A 16,318-nucleotide genomic window follows, 5' to 3' on the forward strand; every position below is an offset into this window, starting at 1 on the left:
GTCCCTCCAGCAGTGTGTGGAGGCAAAGTCCCGACTGCGTCCCAAATTGACCCCTTGCCCCTGCTTGTACCCAGTGACATGAAATGTGCTTGGAAAGAAGCCATGGGCTTGTCCTCTGCCGACCTGTAGCTTGAGGCTGAGTGATGAAATTCCGCACTACCTCTGCAGGGGGTGAGGCCGCATGAGGTGGCAGGCAGCTCTGCCTGGTGTGTAAACACTACACTAGCAGACTTTGACCTTCTGGCATTGAGGAAAGGAAGATAAATGCTAGTCATTCCCTCCAAACGGCAGGAATTTACATCCATCTAATTGCACTTCATAATGGATTCCACAAACCATTAATTATCAGATTATATTTTAGGAACTGAAAATAAAAAAGCTTCGTGAAATTCAGACTCCAAAGGATCACTACCCTGCAGTAATAGCAGTTGCCTGGAAGAGTCAGACAGCAGGCCACTCACAAGGCAGGGAGCATGTGGCAGGAGGAAGAGCCAGGGTGCCACGGCACCCAGCGCTGGTTCACTAGCCATGCCACAGGCTCCAGAGCGAGGGGGCAAGGCTTCCAGGCCACAAAGACATTCTCAACTTTGACAGGGAACAGGGGGTAAGGAGAACATGAGAAGGCTGCGGGGACAGCCCTCAGGTACAGGACACTGTGGAGAAGATCCTGGAAAGGCAGGGACTGTCTTTGTAGCTGACCTCGTCCCGCAAAACCCTGCAAGGCTTGCTTGGGGGAGGGCCAACTGTACTGATGAGGTGGGACTCGGCGTGGAGAGGAGGCCTGCCTGTGGTAACACGCTGCTCCCTGTCCTCCTGCCACCAGGAGAGGGCTGGGCCACCCAAGCGGATGGGAGGATAATAGTGTGAGGAAGGAGCCAAGTGTGCTCCAGCCCGGGGCGGGGGGGGCGGGGGGCGGGGGGGGGGGGGATGTCTCTGGATGGTGTGTTGGTGCTTCTCTCTCATTTCTAAATGGCCAGGAGGCACCGGCAGCATTGGCAGGTCCAGTCCGTGGGCCACAGCCCCAAGTCTACCTGCCACTCTGTACAGTGAAGGCTGCCAACCAAAGGACCTCCCTGGAGCCCTGGCCACCAGCTCCTACCCCACTGCTCGTCATAGAGGTCACAGCAGTAGGCCCGGCCCCTGTGGTGGGCAGTGGCGTCGGTGCCAATGACTCCAACGCTGTTAGTTATGTGAGAGCAAAGTGAGTGTTCTGGTTGGTGGAGGCGGAGATGCTCAGTACTCAGGACAGCCAGGGATGAAGGGCATATGGCAAGCTGTGGAACCTTCTCTCTGCTGCAAATGCAGGCCCTCCCCAGGACGAGGAGCCACTCACTTGGCCTCGCCACAGATCAGGGTCACAGTACCATCTAGCAAATCCTCCACGGTCACAGCCACAAGCTCAGAGCTGGTCTGAGATGTCTGCGAATCTGGCAATGTCACAAACACCTGTGACCCAGCAAGTTGGGTCTCCTCCAAAGTGATCACCTGCTCTGTCGGGGCCGCTGGCTCTGGGGTCTGGATCACCTGAAAGGGAAAGACCGTGAGGCTGCTCTGGGCAGTGTCCACAGGGAGCTCCCCAGAATTTACATGGTTTTTGTCTCATGCTGTAATGATGATATTTATGTTTTCACCTGAGGAGAGCAATTACATGCACCTAATGGGAAGAGGCAAGTCTAACACACCAGTGATGCAAAAGAGAAGGCAGGCAAACAATTTAAATAACTGTGTGTGCTAAATTGCTATAATTTAGCTCCGTACGCTATCTCAGGGTGCCCGGACTCTATGATTACACACCAGTGAATAGCGGCTCAGTTTCTTACGCTGGGTTTTTCTGTCTGGAGGATCACACTGCGGAGGTAAGCGCCATGTGAAAGGAATGCTACTGAAGGTGGTTAGGAATGCTTGACCACCGAAATGGAAAGCTTTATCAGAAGCCTTGGCTTGCTCAAGGTGGTGTCTCTGGCTCTCGGGTGAAGAGCCTTCCTTGGAGGCTGCATTGCTACAGAGCTTCGGAGCGGTAATGAGTAGGGGAAATGGGACTTCTATCAACTCCCTCACTTGGCAGGCCCCCTGCAAAGGCCACAGAGACCTCTTCCAAATCTGCGGCTCCTGTTTAAGATGACCTTCCCAGGGAGAACCAGTCTGTGATGAAGCACACTCAGTTCCCGCCCCAACCTCCAAGCTGATACTTGTGACCTGTGGGGGCTCAGGACTGCCTGGTGCCCCCCCCAATATTTTCAAACCAGAGAACCCACCGAGGGCACAGCCACCCTGGCCCTTGAGAACTAGCCAGGAGTAGGGAGCGGAGCGCTATGCCTGAGTGGGCGGAAGTGGGGAAGCAGAGCTCAGACGCCCGTCTGTACTGCAGGGGTGAGAAGCCTGATTATGATGTTTAATCAAAAATCATCTAGGATAACTGAAGAAAAGAAAAAACTGGTTTTTTCTTTTTTCAGCAATGGAAGTTTTTTTTTTTTCTCCTCAAAGGACATCTGACCAAGAATCCTAATATGTATAAAAAGATCAAAGTAGAGCCATTCTAGGTGACATGGCAGCAGGAATTTCACTGCAGCCTGCCCACCTGACTCGCTCTCTGTTCGCGCAGAGGCCCGTGAGAACATGGTCCATCAAGGACTCTGCTGTGGGGCTGGACAGTGGGACGGTCCAGTTAGCAATGCTGCTCCAGTCCACCCAGAGACAATCCACAGAACTGAAGTTTCTTTTCCTTTTCTGCCCACCCTCTCTGCAAAAGATAGGAAAAGATGAGCTTTCCTTCCAGGTAAAGGTGAAGGGTCCTGACATACCTAGTGTCCTGTGCCCAGCCTAGAGGAACTAGCAAGGTGTTTCAGCATCAGAGGAGCAATCCCCTTCTCTGAGATTTCCTGCAGCTCCTGCCACAACCCACAGTGTTTTGCAGAAGGTGGAGGAGTGTGTGAATGAGGAAAAACCAAGGTTGTTCTGTTTTTGGAAATTCTCATTCCAGGCTCCCTCTACCCAGGGACCATTTGCATGTGCTCCCCAGGAGACTAGAATGTTCTGTTCCATTTGGTAAGAAGTCCAGAGAGACTCTTCTACAAGGCCCTCTTGGTCATGCACGTTATTACCTATAGGATTCTCCAGGAGCCCCAGAGAGAAAGGCTGGCTGGTGTGACAGAGCTGCCTCTAGAGAAACCCTCATATCTGATGGCCCCAGAATCACCTGTACCACCTGTGAGGTTGCTGCTTGGGGTTCAGTGCCTGTCACCTTTGGGTGTTCAGATTCCAAGTGAGCATCAAGCTGGGCCTGGGAGGTGAAGAGCTCCCCGCAGAGCTCACAGGGGAAGGTGTTCTCTGATTGCTTGAAGTGCTCCGTGGTGACGTGGTGCTGCAGTGCTCCCGGGAAGCGGAAGGTGGCCGCACAATATAAGCACCGGAACGGCTGTGAGCCTGGAAGAGGCAGGACAGAAAGGATGGGCTGTGGGACAGGAGAGAGGAAGTGACCAGGACCGAGGTGCAGAGGTGGCTTCAGGTGCTGTGGGACCTGAAGCGTGTACAATTTGGGGGGAATCCTCTTTAGGAAAAATAAGGCAACATTACAAATACAGGTGCAGGTCCCCAGCAAGTGAGGGGCTCCGCAGATGCGGTTTCCTCAGCATTAGCTCCAGGCTAACTCTACCTCGGCTGAAGGCCATCCATCATGCAACTTGTAAGTCAGGATGCTGAGGACCTTATCAAGTCCCAGAGGCACACGCTAACATCCCTGACGGCATCAGTGTAAAATCACCAATGACCACGCACACATGGACATCAAAAGTGACAGGACCAGGACCTGCAGAGTGTGTGTCCGTGGCTTCAGAGAACATCCCCGAGATGGGATTGGTGCATGTTTTTAACTCCCAGGAACCAGTGATTTAGGAGGATGAGGTAAGGGATGGATGTTCAGCTACATCCCCAGAGCAGCAAGAGTAAACTGGTTTCACATAACATAATGCTTGAGGGACCCAAACTGACGGCCTGCCTGTGTCCCATCACCAGTGCTGCTGACGGTAGAGCACACACCATGTGCAATGACATGCACCTGGACAGGTGAAAGTGAAAGCTACTCTGAGAAGCTGGATGACTCATTTCTCGTATTTTTCCTCTGATGTACATGTGCAAGAGTATATATAGTCTGTGTCAGATTCAGTCCAGAACAGCACTTAGAATTACCTGTGAATTCTAAGTGACAATGAAATACAGTTTAATTGGCAGCAGTTTTTCTTTCTCAATGGTTCATTAAAGACTAGGATTTTAGACTTGATGGGATATGGCAGCAACAACGATAATCACAGGTACCACTAGAGGGATGCTCTCTGGTGCCAGGCCTTATGTGCTTTCTGCGTTCTAACATTCAATTCGTAGCTACTCTATAAGGAAAGAAGCACTCTAACTGTCCCCATTTTATAGATGAGGAAACTGAGGCACAAGTTAGTTCAATTACTTGGCCTGGACTGCACAGCTGTGAAAGGTGAAGGTGAGATGCACCCGCGCAGCCCAGCCCAGGAGCATCCTGGAAGGGGCACTGACCTGAGTGCTGGCACTTGATGTGAACCTGCAGCAAAGCTGGTGTGGGGAAGAGCTCCTTACACTGGTCACATTCATGGAATCTCATCTCTGCAAAGCACACAAAGAAGAAGTGGTGGGAACAAACAAGAGGATGGCCGAAGGGAACAGGGCTGGGGATGGGGGCGATGGCTAACACTTAGCAAGCGTCTACCAAGTGTCAGGAGGTACCACAGCTGTGAGGTAGCACAGGCTAGTGTAAAGAGCACCAGATCTGCGCCAGGCTGCCTGGATGGAAGTAGGGCTGCTATGAGAATGGAATGAGAACGCGCCCACCAGTGCTTAGCATGTGCCTTGCACACAGGAGATGCTTCATGACTGTGGTGATTATCCCCAGACTGGCCTGCAAGGTAGGCATTAACGGACTTTCTGAAGAGAAGGAAACTGGCTCAGGAAAGAGAGGTCACTTGCCAAGGTCATGCAACTAATCAGCGTGGGAGTCAGGATTTCCACGGGAGCCTGTCTGCCACCATACCTGCCACCCTTCCCAGGCATTGTAATGCACCAACGTCCCTCAGGGGCTGGCTGGTAGGAACTTACAATGCCCTAGGCCTCTAGGTTTGAGAACCACTGCCACTTAAGCTGCTGTTTACTGTTACTGATGGGCCAGCACAGCCTCCCTCAGGTGTGCTGGGACAGAATAAAGGCAATTGCCATGACACACCACACTGAAGCACTGGAAGTTGGGATTTTTGGATGGAGCCCAGGATGCTGTCATCAAGCCTCTCCCACTCATCAGCTCACATTCCCTGTGTATAGGCACCCAAACTTCACCTGTATGCTCTGCCTTGATGTGCCTCTTGTGTTCAATGGTGTTGGAAAAGGTTTTGTCACAGGAGCTGCACTGAAGTGATGAGAATTTGGAAGATCGATGGTTCTGAGCAGCAAACACATCAGGGTGGTGGGTCCGATTGTGGTACCACAAACCAGACAATTGCTGCAAGGAATATGGCAAATGTTAAGTCTTAGAAGGTTCCAGCAAGCTGAGGAGGTCACAAGGCCCTCGTGAGACTAATGAGCTTATGGATCTAGAATCTGAGTGCTCACATGAGAGGCAAGGCTAGTGCTAGTGGGAATAAGGTACCTGTGTGTTTGCTGAGAGACTGCTATAGGGCAGGGCCCAGCCTGGTCCTTCAGAAACTCTCAACCCTCCCTAGAAGCTTAGGAGGGAGGTGTCAGAGGTGGAAGCTGAGGCACACTCAGGTTAAATGACTGTGTCAATGATTAGTAAACAGCAGGGCCAGGATTCAAACCCTGGCCTTCTAATTGGAGTGTCTGAGCTATATCTCACGATCTCCCTGAGGCCCAGGAAAGCAGCAGAGAACCCTGCTGAAACAGGAGCCTGTGGTGTCCCTGTTCCATCAGCAACCACTCCTCCTTCCGAGGTAGAGCAGCCATGGGACACTCCCTAGAGACGAAGCCCAGGCCATACGCGGCTCTGTAACCCTGACGTCACAGCACCAGGCACGGCACAAAGTTAGCTCTCCATTTCTGTTGAGCTGAAATTAGTTGCTGTGCTTTTGTCTATATACCAAAATCTTATAGATGTCACAAGAACCATTTTTTTCTCTCTAGTTTTAGAGCTGAGTTCTTCATACGTGGCTTCTTTTTAGTTCCATATGGGGTTTCCCTTTAATTACATATCAAATCCTATGGTAAAAAAGCAGACCCCTTCCCTAGGAGTTTAAAAACAACAATCCAGTGCTAAATAAGGCAACTCCACAGACCAGTCTCACTCTCACATCCCTTGACACAAGGGGTCAAGAGGCTCCACAGAGTGTGAGTGTCCAAGGGGAAAAGCAGCATTCAGTTCATGACAGGGCTGAAATCCAAGAGAAGAGGTATAGAATTCCCAGTTCCAATTAAAGTGCCCAATTGCATGACTCTGACCAGATCACCTTAGAGAATCTGAGTAATTACAAGCTGCATCCTTCACAAACAGCAGCCACATCGTCATGTCTGGGACTCTTGGCAGATGTGAGGGAGGGCAGGCTGGGGACGAGGGGAGGCACTCCTGGCAGTCTGCGGTCACCTGGTAGGCCTTGTTGCAGATCCCGCAGCTGAAGGGCTTGCCTCCGACGTGGGTCACCATGTGCCGCTCCAGCATGGAAGGGGCGCTGAAGATCTTCCCGCATGTGGGGCAGGGGTGGTACTCCTTGGAGTGCACCTCATGGATGTGCTTGCGATGGTCCTGTAGAGTGGGGAAGCTCATCCTGCATTTCTTGCAGTCGTACGGATCTTCTATGTCTGGTTTCACGGGCATCCGTGAGAGAGAGGGAGGGAGAGAAATACCACAGGCAGGAGTCAGTCAGATGTGGCTGCTGTGCACAACTCCAGGTGCAGGGCCCTGTTCAGAGGTCAGGCACGGCCACAGACTCCAAGTACCACCCCCAAGTACCACCTCGTCCCAGGAGGTAGGATTCCTCTGAGGCTTCTGTACTAACCACCCCCGGGGTATCAAGTGGTTCATTCCCATTCCTCACCTTACATCCCACAAGTTCAATTCCATTTAACTACTTTGCAGGGAGTATTGCCCTTGCTCCTCCCCTCCTTGCACTGGGCATTTCTGCATTTTCTCATTTTCTGCAGAGATTTCCAACATACTCCCCAGAGCATCACTACTGCCTTTGTTGTCAGCATATGACTGACAGGAAGAATGCTTCCTTGCTCCTCACCTCAGATTCAACAATAAAAACATTTTCAATGTTTAATGAGTGCTATATGACAGGCATGTTTAAAGTGCCTTACAAATATGAACTCACTTTATCCTTCCAGTAACCCTGTGAGTGGGATCTATTCTCATACTATTTTAGAGATTAAGAAAAGCAAGCCTTAGAGAGTGTCCAGTGACACAAGTGGGGCACTGGGTGAACCGGGGGACAGTCCCAGCTCTCACTCCCAAGGCTATGCTCTGAGCTGCCTGCTTAACTGGACATGCCAAGTCTTCAGTGAGGCCTCAAAAACAAGAACTAGCACTGATGAAGGATGCATTCATTGTCCCTATGGCAAGAGACTTCAGTTTATTTTTTTTGAAAGCAACAGAAAGCAGAATGTTTTAATAATAAAATCCTTTGCCCACAAGCCAATCTTATGTGTGCCCTGAGTCCAATTAATTTAGGAATCTGGACACACGGCAGCACTCGGTGTCATTAACCAGTGTCCCCATGGACATGAGCTCTTGAAATATCAGTTTATACTGTCTCCGAAGGCACTTGGAAACAGTTCTCCATATGCTAGGACAAGGGCCTGTGACACAGGCAAGGAGGGATCCAGGAGAGGGGCCTGGACACTGGCCTGCTGCCAGTGACATTTCCTGAGACATGGAAGTCTTTGGGCTCCCCTTGTCCTGACAATTGATTCATGCTGTCCTCCCCTCACTCCCATGTAATGCTATCAGGAAAAAGGAGACTAGAGCAGAATGTCATTTAAAAAGGTTGAAAGGGCAGCCGGGGTGGCTCAGTGGTTTAGCGCCACCTTCAGCCCAGGGCCTGATCCTGGAGACCCAGGATCGAGTCCCATGTCAGGCTCCCTGCACGGAGCTTGCTTCTCCCTCTGCCTGTGTCTCTGCCTCCCTCTCTCTCGCTCGCTCTTTCTCTGTGTCGCTCATGAAGAAATAAAATCTTAAAAAAAATAAAATAAAAAATAAAAAGGCTGAAAGGACATCGAAATTCTGGCACTGGATCCAAGCCAGATCTCACTCATCTGGAAGTCTACTGCAGCTGGATGCGGGGACCTGGGCACTCTGGGGGAAACTGTATATACCTCACCCAGTTACCAGGCCCATGCTTGGCACATAGGAGCCCTGACAACATTCTTTGCTGGCTGGCTGATAATATATTTGAATGTGTTGACATAAAGCCCATGTTTGTGAGGTCCCGTATTTGCCAACAGCTAGAAACTGGTGTGTGGGAAACAGGGGTGGAGAAGGAAGGGAGAGAGGATATGCAGAGAGCATGGCGTGTCAGAAAGGACAGGCTTTAATGTTGACATATGGCACCTAAGAGGGTGGCATTTATTGAGCATTTTCTGTGTGTCAGGCAGGGAGTTTCATGCTTTACATGGGATACCTTACTAATACAGAAACCCAAAGTGGCAGTATTATCACTTTTTCTCTTTGCAGAAGGAGTATCAGAGGTTTGGAAAGGTAAAGAAATCTGTTTAAGGTCTCAAGGAAGTAAATGGCAGGGGTGAGTTTCAAGCCCAGGCCCGTGTGATTTTGGAGCCTAAGTTCCTAACCTCCTGGGCACCATGCTGCTCACACTCCTGCTGTAACAAGGCTGCTGGGGAAGATGGGATGCGGCCACCAGATGCCATGCGGGCCATTTCCCAAAGCTGGAATGAGGATGCACAGTTTTCTTCTCCCTCCTATGTGTGTGTCGAACAGAAGTGTGTTTTGTCTACATCAGTTCTGGTAGAAGGAGAGAAAGGTGGGGGCAGACCCCACTGCATGGCTACTGGGGCCCTGGGGAGAGAACGCTGGGCAGAAGGATTTCAGGGGAGTGCGAGCAGAGACCACTCACGATGGTACACATGAACGCAGACAGCATCCAGCTGCTCCTATGGGGAAGGCGGGGAGGATACAGATGAGTGGGGAAGGTGGGGGCATGGGAAGAGCAGTTCCGTGGACTAATGGGAATATGCTGATGCTCTGTGGCCTGTTCCTGAGACACTCCTTCAAGCATACTTTGCCTCTGTCAGCCAAGCAGTGCCAGGTGGGCTAAAAAAGAGATAAGGAAACAGCCTGGACATTACACAATGACATGGTGAAATAGGAACGAGGGACTCGGTGTCGTAGGTGAACAGAGGAGGGGAAGGCACCAACTGGGGCCTGGCTCTGGTGGAGTGACAACTTCTGTCATGATCATTACACGCTTTCCCAGAGCCGGGCCTGGCGCAGAGTGCCTGACAGCCACAATCTCAGTACGTACTGTGAAATGTGTGCAGGTGGATGGACAGGCCATTGGCCTGCCGGAAGCCCTTGCCACAGTCCCTGCAGACATATGGCTTGTCCCCAGTGTGGGTCCTCACGTGGCGGGAAAGCTCAATGGACTGGGCGAACACAGCATCACAGTACTGGCAGGCGTACATCTTCCCTGGAAGCACACACGAGTCTCCTTATTAGAAACAGTGCCAACATGTATGGCATTCCTAAACACAAGATCACACTATAAGGCACATGTTGGAGAATATTATTTGGGAGATGGCGTTAAAACCACAAGCAATTTGTACACACTGGGTGAGAGGTCTGGGCCCTCCTATCAGATGGCACCTCACACACAGCTGATCGCACAGTGTGGCCTCCCTCCCCTGAGGAATAAGGACAGAGTTCTCACACACAAGACTACCCATCTGTTAACCAGGCCACCCCAAGTATGGAAGAGCTCATTCCACTCCCAGAAAACAGATATATCCTCGAGCCCAGAAATTCCCAGGTCTGGATCCCTCGCCACATACGCTGTGCAGAATCGTGACTGCACACAGAGGTGACAGACGGGGATTCAGAAAAGGGAAGCCTTCCCCTGCTGACTTGCTATGAAGTTATTATAAATCATTTGGCTTCTCTATTCTCTCATGCACATAATGAGAATACAATGACCAGACTACCAAAGACTATTGGGAAATAGAGGTAAGGAGCGAGGCTGGAAAACTGGCATTTGTAAGAAACCATCAGGCTCTAGGCTCCTTTATGGGCCAGCAGAGAAGCAGAGAAATCAGTGAGCTGAGGGTCCAGATCCCCCAAATCCTCGGGCCTACTTCAGTTAGAGCAATCAACATCATTTTCATTTCTTACATATTGGGCTTTGAAATAAGATTTTGTTAGGGAAAAAAGGGTTTCTTCAAAGAATCAAGAGCTGAAATTATTCAGAAGCCCAGGACTCAGCCCTTGGCCTTCTTCTTTATCCTCCCTTTGTAAATGACCTTATCTCAGAGCTCAGATACCATCTGTACTCTGATAGAGCCCACAGTTCTCTCTCTGGCTCCCAGCTTCCCCTAGAATAGGAAGTTACACATCCAATCTCTTACTCCTGTCCTCTGCCTGGAGGTCTAACTGGTACCTTGGACAGAGCTCCTGAGACGCCATCCCTGGTACCCCTGAGACTGGCCACAACCCCCATGCACTCTGGTTTCCTCCACTGAAGCAAATAGCAGGGCCATGTACTTGGCTGCTCATGCCAGAAACTCCACAGCCACCCTTAACTTCTCCCCTCACACCTACACCCACCTGGGTCCCATCACTTCTGCTTCAATGCCACATCCCCAAACTTGAACATTTGACAACTGCCCCTGGTACACTCAGGCTGAGAGCTCCATCACCTCCACACCAGACAACTGGGCCCTCCCTGACTCTCTGTGAACACTACTCTTGCCTTACTCCAATTACTGTTGAGAGTGGTCAGAATTAACTCCAAAACACATGTCATATCCTATTGCTCCTCTGCTCACAACTGTCCTATGGCTTCCTACCGTAGAATAATGGCCCCCAAGGATGCCCATGTTCTAACTCCCCAAAACTTGGGAATATGTTCCCTTACATGGCAAAAGGGGCTTCGCAAATATGATTATCTTAAGCACTTTGAAATGAGAAGATTATCCTGGATTATACCAGCAGGCCCAACATAACCACAGAGTCTCTGGAAGAAGGAGCAAGAAGGGTCAAAGGAGGAGGCACAATGGGAGAAACAGAGGTTACAGAGTGTGGCCATGAGCCAGGGAAGGCACACAACCTCTAGAAGCTAGGAAAACAAGGCATCAGTTCTCCCCTAGACCTTCCAGAAGGACCACATTCACCAAAACTATGACTCTTCCCTTGTTAAAAACCTCTTTTGGTTCTTTAACCTCCAAAGTGGCAAGATAATACATTTGCATTGATTTATTTTTTTTTAATATTTTATTTTATTTTTTTGACAGAGAGAGCACACGAGTAGGCAGAGCAGTAGGCAGAGGGATAGGGAGAAGCAGGCTATGTGCTGAGCAGAGAGCCCAATGTGGGGCTTGATCCTAGGATCATGACCTGAGCCAAAGGCAGATGCTTAACTGAGCCACCCAGGTGCTCCTATTTGCATTGATTTAAGCCACTGCATGTGGTAATTTGTTACAGCAGCAATAGAAACTGGCACACTCTGCATAAAAACCAAAAGCCTAAAAACAAAACAAAATAAAACAACGTCAACAACAAAAAACAAAGTCCTGATCCTGGCTTATAAGGCCCTATAAGACCTGGCCTCTGGCGACCTCTCTGGCCTTCCCTTGTTTACTCTGCTTTGGCCCTTCCTAGTTTTCTCTTGGCCTCTCAAACAGGTCAGGCTCATTCCCACTTGGGAGGGGGCTCTGCGCTTATGGTGCTCTTCTAAATCTCCCACTGGTTCCAACTGCCATGTCACTCAGGTTCCTACACAAGCCCCGCTTCTCCAAGGCCTTCTCTGATGATAAGAGAACCTTGCCTTTCTCCTGCTGCTTACCCCATTTTACTTTTCTTTATACCAGTTACTACAATCTGAATTTATATCACACAGTTATTTGTTTACGGTCTTCTTACCCACAGGAATGTAAACTCCATGGAAGCAAGGTCTGTATGCTTACACGATCCCTGGTGCCTGTAATAGTGCTCAAAAAACTCATTCGCTCAGGAAAGGTTTACTGAAGGTCTACTATTGCTAAGCACTATTCTCAGTTCCAATGATAACAGCAGTGGCAGGGGGAAGACTGATTGCTCTACCGTCATAGAGCTTGCATTCTAACAGGGGGAGCTAACTAGAAACATAAGGAATTAATGAAGTAGATACTATATCCTATGACAGCCCTGTGGAGGAAAATGATGCAGGGGCACTGGAGCTGGGGCTGAGATTTTCCACAGGGTGGTCAGGAAAGCACTCACGGGGAAGAGGTGTGAACAAATTCCCGAAGGAGATGAGGCGGGATGAAAACAAAGCACTCCAAGCAGAGGGAAGTGCAAGAATGCAGGGCCCATGGCAGGGGTCCCGTCTTGTAGGGCTGGGGCCTCACAAGGAGGCTGCAGTGGGTAGATCAGGGTGAGGGTGGGGGAGAGGAGTAGGAGGGAAGGTCTTAGGAAACATGGTCACAGGGTGTCTGTGGGGCTATCATTAGGCCTTCAGATTTTATACCGAGCAAGGTGAAGAGCCTTTGCAAGAAGGTTTTGAGCACAGAAATGACAGGATGTGGGTTAGCACTGGAAGGACCACAGGGTCCTGTGTCCCGAAAGCACTACCTAGGGAGAGGATGAGAGCAAGGGGACCAGGTAGGTGGCCACTACCACAATCCAGGTAAAATGACAGCAGGATTCCTCCTTACGCACAAAGGTACCAAACAAGGCAGAGAGTCCTCTGAGAAGCCCTCTCTGACAACGCACCTACTCTGCTCTGACCGGACTGGAAACCCCTCCGCCATCCTTCCATCTCACCGGGGTTACTCCCTACTCTGCCGCCAGTGGCTCTGCACTGCAATGGTCTCTACACCAGAGACGCCCTGGACCATCAGCTCTGTGAGCACGGCAGCTCCAACTTCATCATTCAGCCGCCGCTGCTGCGCAAACTGCAGCAGGTGCTCGCCCAGGATTTTTCTCAGGCTTGAATTCCACCTCAAAGCCCAAGGAAGTCCTAGTTTTAGACCAATTCTGTAACTCTAAAGTCACAATCCTGCATTAGCTAGCCTCTCTTCCCAAACTCTCACCAGAAACATTTTATTTGCCTGTGTACCTACCTACTCCTGGTCATCTGTGTCCCTAGAGACTGCATTATTTTTTGTTTTTAATCTACTTGAGATACAGGTCATGCCTAGTTCCAAATGGGTTTTTAGGCAGTTCACACAGCTAAAGTTGGTAGGAAGAATGAGGAAACTCTGCACGCCTTACCTTCCGAGTGCTTCTTCTTGGTATGGTAGGCCAGGGCAGAAGCCTGGGTAAAGGTCATGAGGCAGTGCTTGCACATGAATGGGCGGTCCCCAGTGTGAAGGCGAAGGTGGTTCTTCAGGGTAGAATTGGCTGCAAACTTTGCCCCACACTCTTCACAGGAGAAAGGCTTCTCATCAAAGTGTTCTGTCAGTTTGTGGTACTGCATGCCTAGGGAAGCCATGCCGGGGGCCAGAGGGACACCAGTAATCAGTGCTATGAATCCAGCATGAGGACACATACCAGCAGTCTGAGGCCAGGCCCCAAGAAGATGCACAGCGTGAACCACAGGACACCAGGCCACACTCACTCTGACCTCACACAACCGTGCTGCTCATCCACCTACTGCCCAGCACTCTAAATCACCTCGGTCCCACTCCTGTTTGAGTCAGGCATGAAGTATTATGGGTTTATCTTTCTCATCCCCTCTCTTAAACAGGACCCACTACCCAGGAACTGTGAAACAAAACTCACTTTTATGTTTCACTAGGTGTATCCGACACCTGGGACAAGGGTAAACAATTCTGACTACACATCCCAAGTGATACATGGAAACCTAAGAGTCAGGTGTTAAATAGCTGGTTATCATTGCGAATAATAATAGCCACAATTTACTAAGTACTAACTCTATCGTAGGCGCTGTACGTAGGTGTTTAACTGTATTATCTTAAATCCTTACAATTCAAAAAAGTGGGTGGTGTCAGGGTGCTTATTTAACAGATGGGGAAATTAAAGCTCAGAGCTGATTCCAAAGCTCATGTTCTTCTGAAAACACTGTCCTGCCTCTGTAGGAGCCTGCTGTTTCCTAGGCCCACCTGTATCCCTTAATGTCTACAACTAGAGGAAAGGCCTAGAATCCAAACTACGATGTCCAGAATGCTCACCCTCTGAAATGACTTCACCTTGAAAGTACCTGAGGCATGGGCAAACTCTCTTCCACAGAGGTCACACGTCACTGGAAGCCTCTTCTTCTTCTTCTTTGGGAAATCGGGCTCTCCTCCTGCACCATGGGCCTCCAGCTGATGTTTTTCCAGCTCTTTCTTAGAATCCTTGGTCTCGTTGCACTCCTTACACTGCACCTGTTTGCTCTTGGCCACCCGGCAGCGCTTCATGTGCACCTTTAGACGGCAGTAGAAATGGAAGCTTTTGTCACAGGCCTTACAGACGAAGCTCTTCTTGGCAGAGTCAGGGGAGGCAGACGTGTCTTTCTCTTGTTGCTCTGGCAAGGAACCAGTCTCTCCTTGATTGTTCTGTTTCCCAGACTGGCAGCCTTCCTCCGCTGGCTCGGCTACCTTCTCCTCTGTTCTGTCGTCGGCTTCACGGTGAAATTTATTGCTCACCTTCCACCCTTTCTTCCCTCCGCTTTCCTGAGTAAGGAAGCCTGCATACAAGAGAAATCGCATGGCTCTGGAACTTTTGTATTTTCTACTTTGTTTCCTAACTTTTCTTAGAGAAGGCTGCAAACTCTGTGGGACCCTCTAAAACTCCAGAGAAATACCGCTATCACACTTTACATACGTAGCATCATTTTACATCTATGCCTGTGACGTCTCTAGGTACTAAGAGCATATCAAAGAAGTAAGGCAGCAATGGATGAACTCTTGTTATAAACTGCGGCCTCTTCTTTCCAATCCAGACCCAATCGGTGGGTCTGACAGGACCCCTACCCCACTCTGTTCCTTACCAGTACATGCTATTCCTTACCAATGTATGCTAACTCATGCATGACAGGCTGCAGGGCTGGGAAAGATCTGTGGATTCTGCACAGGAGATGACATATTTCAATGGCCGAGACAGATTTTTCCATGGCTCTGCTCAGCACTACTTTCAAGGAAGCTTCAGGGCTGGCTGTCTCAGAGGAAATGCTCAGAATCTAAATGAACACCATGAGACAAAGGTTTGTGGTTAATATCAGCAGTTTTCTCCATAGTTTTCAACTTAGGGGGAAAAAAAGCTAATTTCAGGAAGGCACTGCTCCATCTCTAATAAGTTTATATCTCTTGTGATAAATGTAGTGGAGAACCCTCTTTTCCAGAGAACAGGGAAATTGGCAAAATTAAAAAAAAAAAAAAAAAGAAAAGGGAGGCACATGGCAAGACAAACGTGCAAACACAAAGAAGGTACAAAGCAAGAGATTGGGCATTTTCTATGAGAAATATCTTCTCAGAAGCCAGGAGTCTCCAAAAGAACTTTTCTAGATCTTTATATTAAAAGTTTGGAAAGCTGTAGGATTTGGTAGTTGGTGGCTCTGTCCTGAAGATCAAGATAATTTTTTATAATATATAATTGTCTCAGTGTCTGGAAGTAATTCTGCATGATCAGTGGCTTCACATTTTTAGACACTTAGATGTACCCTTTTAAACATTTTCTTTCATGAAAAAAACTCAGCTTTTTAAAGAAGGTTCAAATAGGGGCTTTAAAGAGGCCAAGAATTTTATTTCAAAGCCCTCCTCTTTCAGAATGTTAGAGCTATCAGCAGAAAGAGTCTGTACACTGAGAAAATAAAGCAAAACCATCCACAGATGGCCAAATGGAATTTTCATTTGGGAAGACATTTTATTTCTGCTCTTTTCAAGTCTATCTAAATAAACCTGATGTCCCTGGAGGCAGGCCTGAGACTCATTAGTGAGGCTCAAACTCATCAACCGCAGGAGCGCCGTCTCTGAAGCGCAAGGCACACTGGAGAGAGTCTAGCAGATGCATTTTTCCTCTGAAGCCCCACAGAAATACGTGCCACCTTCTTCCCATCTGAGAGACCAAGTGGGGCTGTTACCTGTGTGGATGTGCTAGAAGCCCGCCCTTCCGTTTACCTTCCACACCTACTTGGATTAAAAA

At 49.4% G+C, this 16,318-nt stretch overlaps 1 protein-coding gene across 8 annotated transcripts in view; it reads right to left on the bottom strand.

Moving 5' to 3' along the window:
* Positions 1 to 899: 899 nt before the first annotated feature.
* ZBTB40 (zinc finger and BTB domain containing 40) overlaps positions 900 to 16,318 on the bottom strand; it is a 70,111-nt gene continuing 54,692 nt past the window's right edge. For 5 of the 8 annotated variants that reach the window (XM_038531670.1, XM_038531669.1, XM_038531671.1 and 2 more), the window contains 9 exons: positions 15,188 to 15,356; positions 14,397 to 14,864; positions 13,448 to 13,654; positions 9,507 to 9,671; positions 6,611 to 6,825; positions 5,353 to 5,515; positions 4,543 to 4,629; positions 3,197 to 3,423; positions 900 to 1,524 (listed from right to left, as the gene is read on the bottom strand). In XM_038531670.1, coding sequence (XP_038387598.1) covers positions 1,330 to 1,524; positions 3,197 to 3,423; positions 4,543 to 4,629; positions 5,353 to 5,515; positions 6,611 to 6,825; positions 9,507 to 9,671; positions 13,448 to 13,654; positions 14,397 to 14,864; positions 15,188 to 15,356 — 1,896 coding nt within the window. In that variant the 3' untranslated portion in view covers positions 900 to 1,329. The remainder of the gene's footprint in view (positions 1,525 to 3,196; positions 3,424 to 4,542; positions 4,630 to 5,352; positions 5,516 to 6,610; positions 6,826 to 9,506; positions 9,672 to 13,447; positions 13,655 to 14,396; positions 14,865 to 15,187; positions 15,357 to 16,318) is intronic. The other 3 variants (XM_038531666.1, XM_038531664.1, XM_038531667.1) reach the window with 3 other exon arrangements.

The sequence above is a fragment of the Canis lupus genome, chromosome 2 (genome assembly GCF_011100685.1).
Source record: "Canis lupus familiaris isolate Mischka breed German Shepherd chromosome 2, alternate assembly UU_Cfam_GSD_1.0, whole genome shotgun sequence".
NCBI classification, from domain to species: Eukaryota; Metazoa; Chordata; class Mammalia; order Carnivora; family Canidae; genus Canis; species Canis lupus.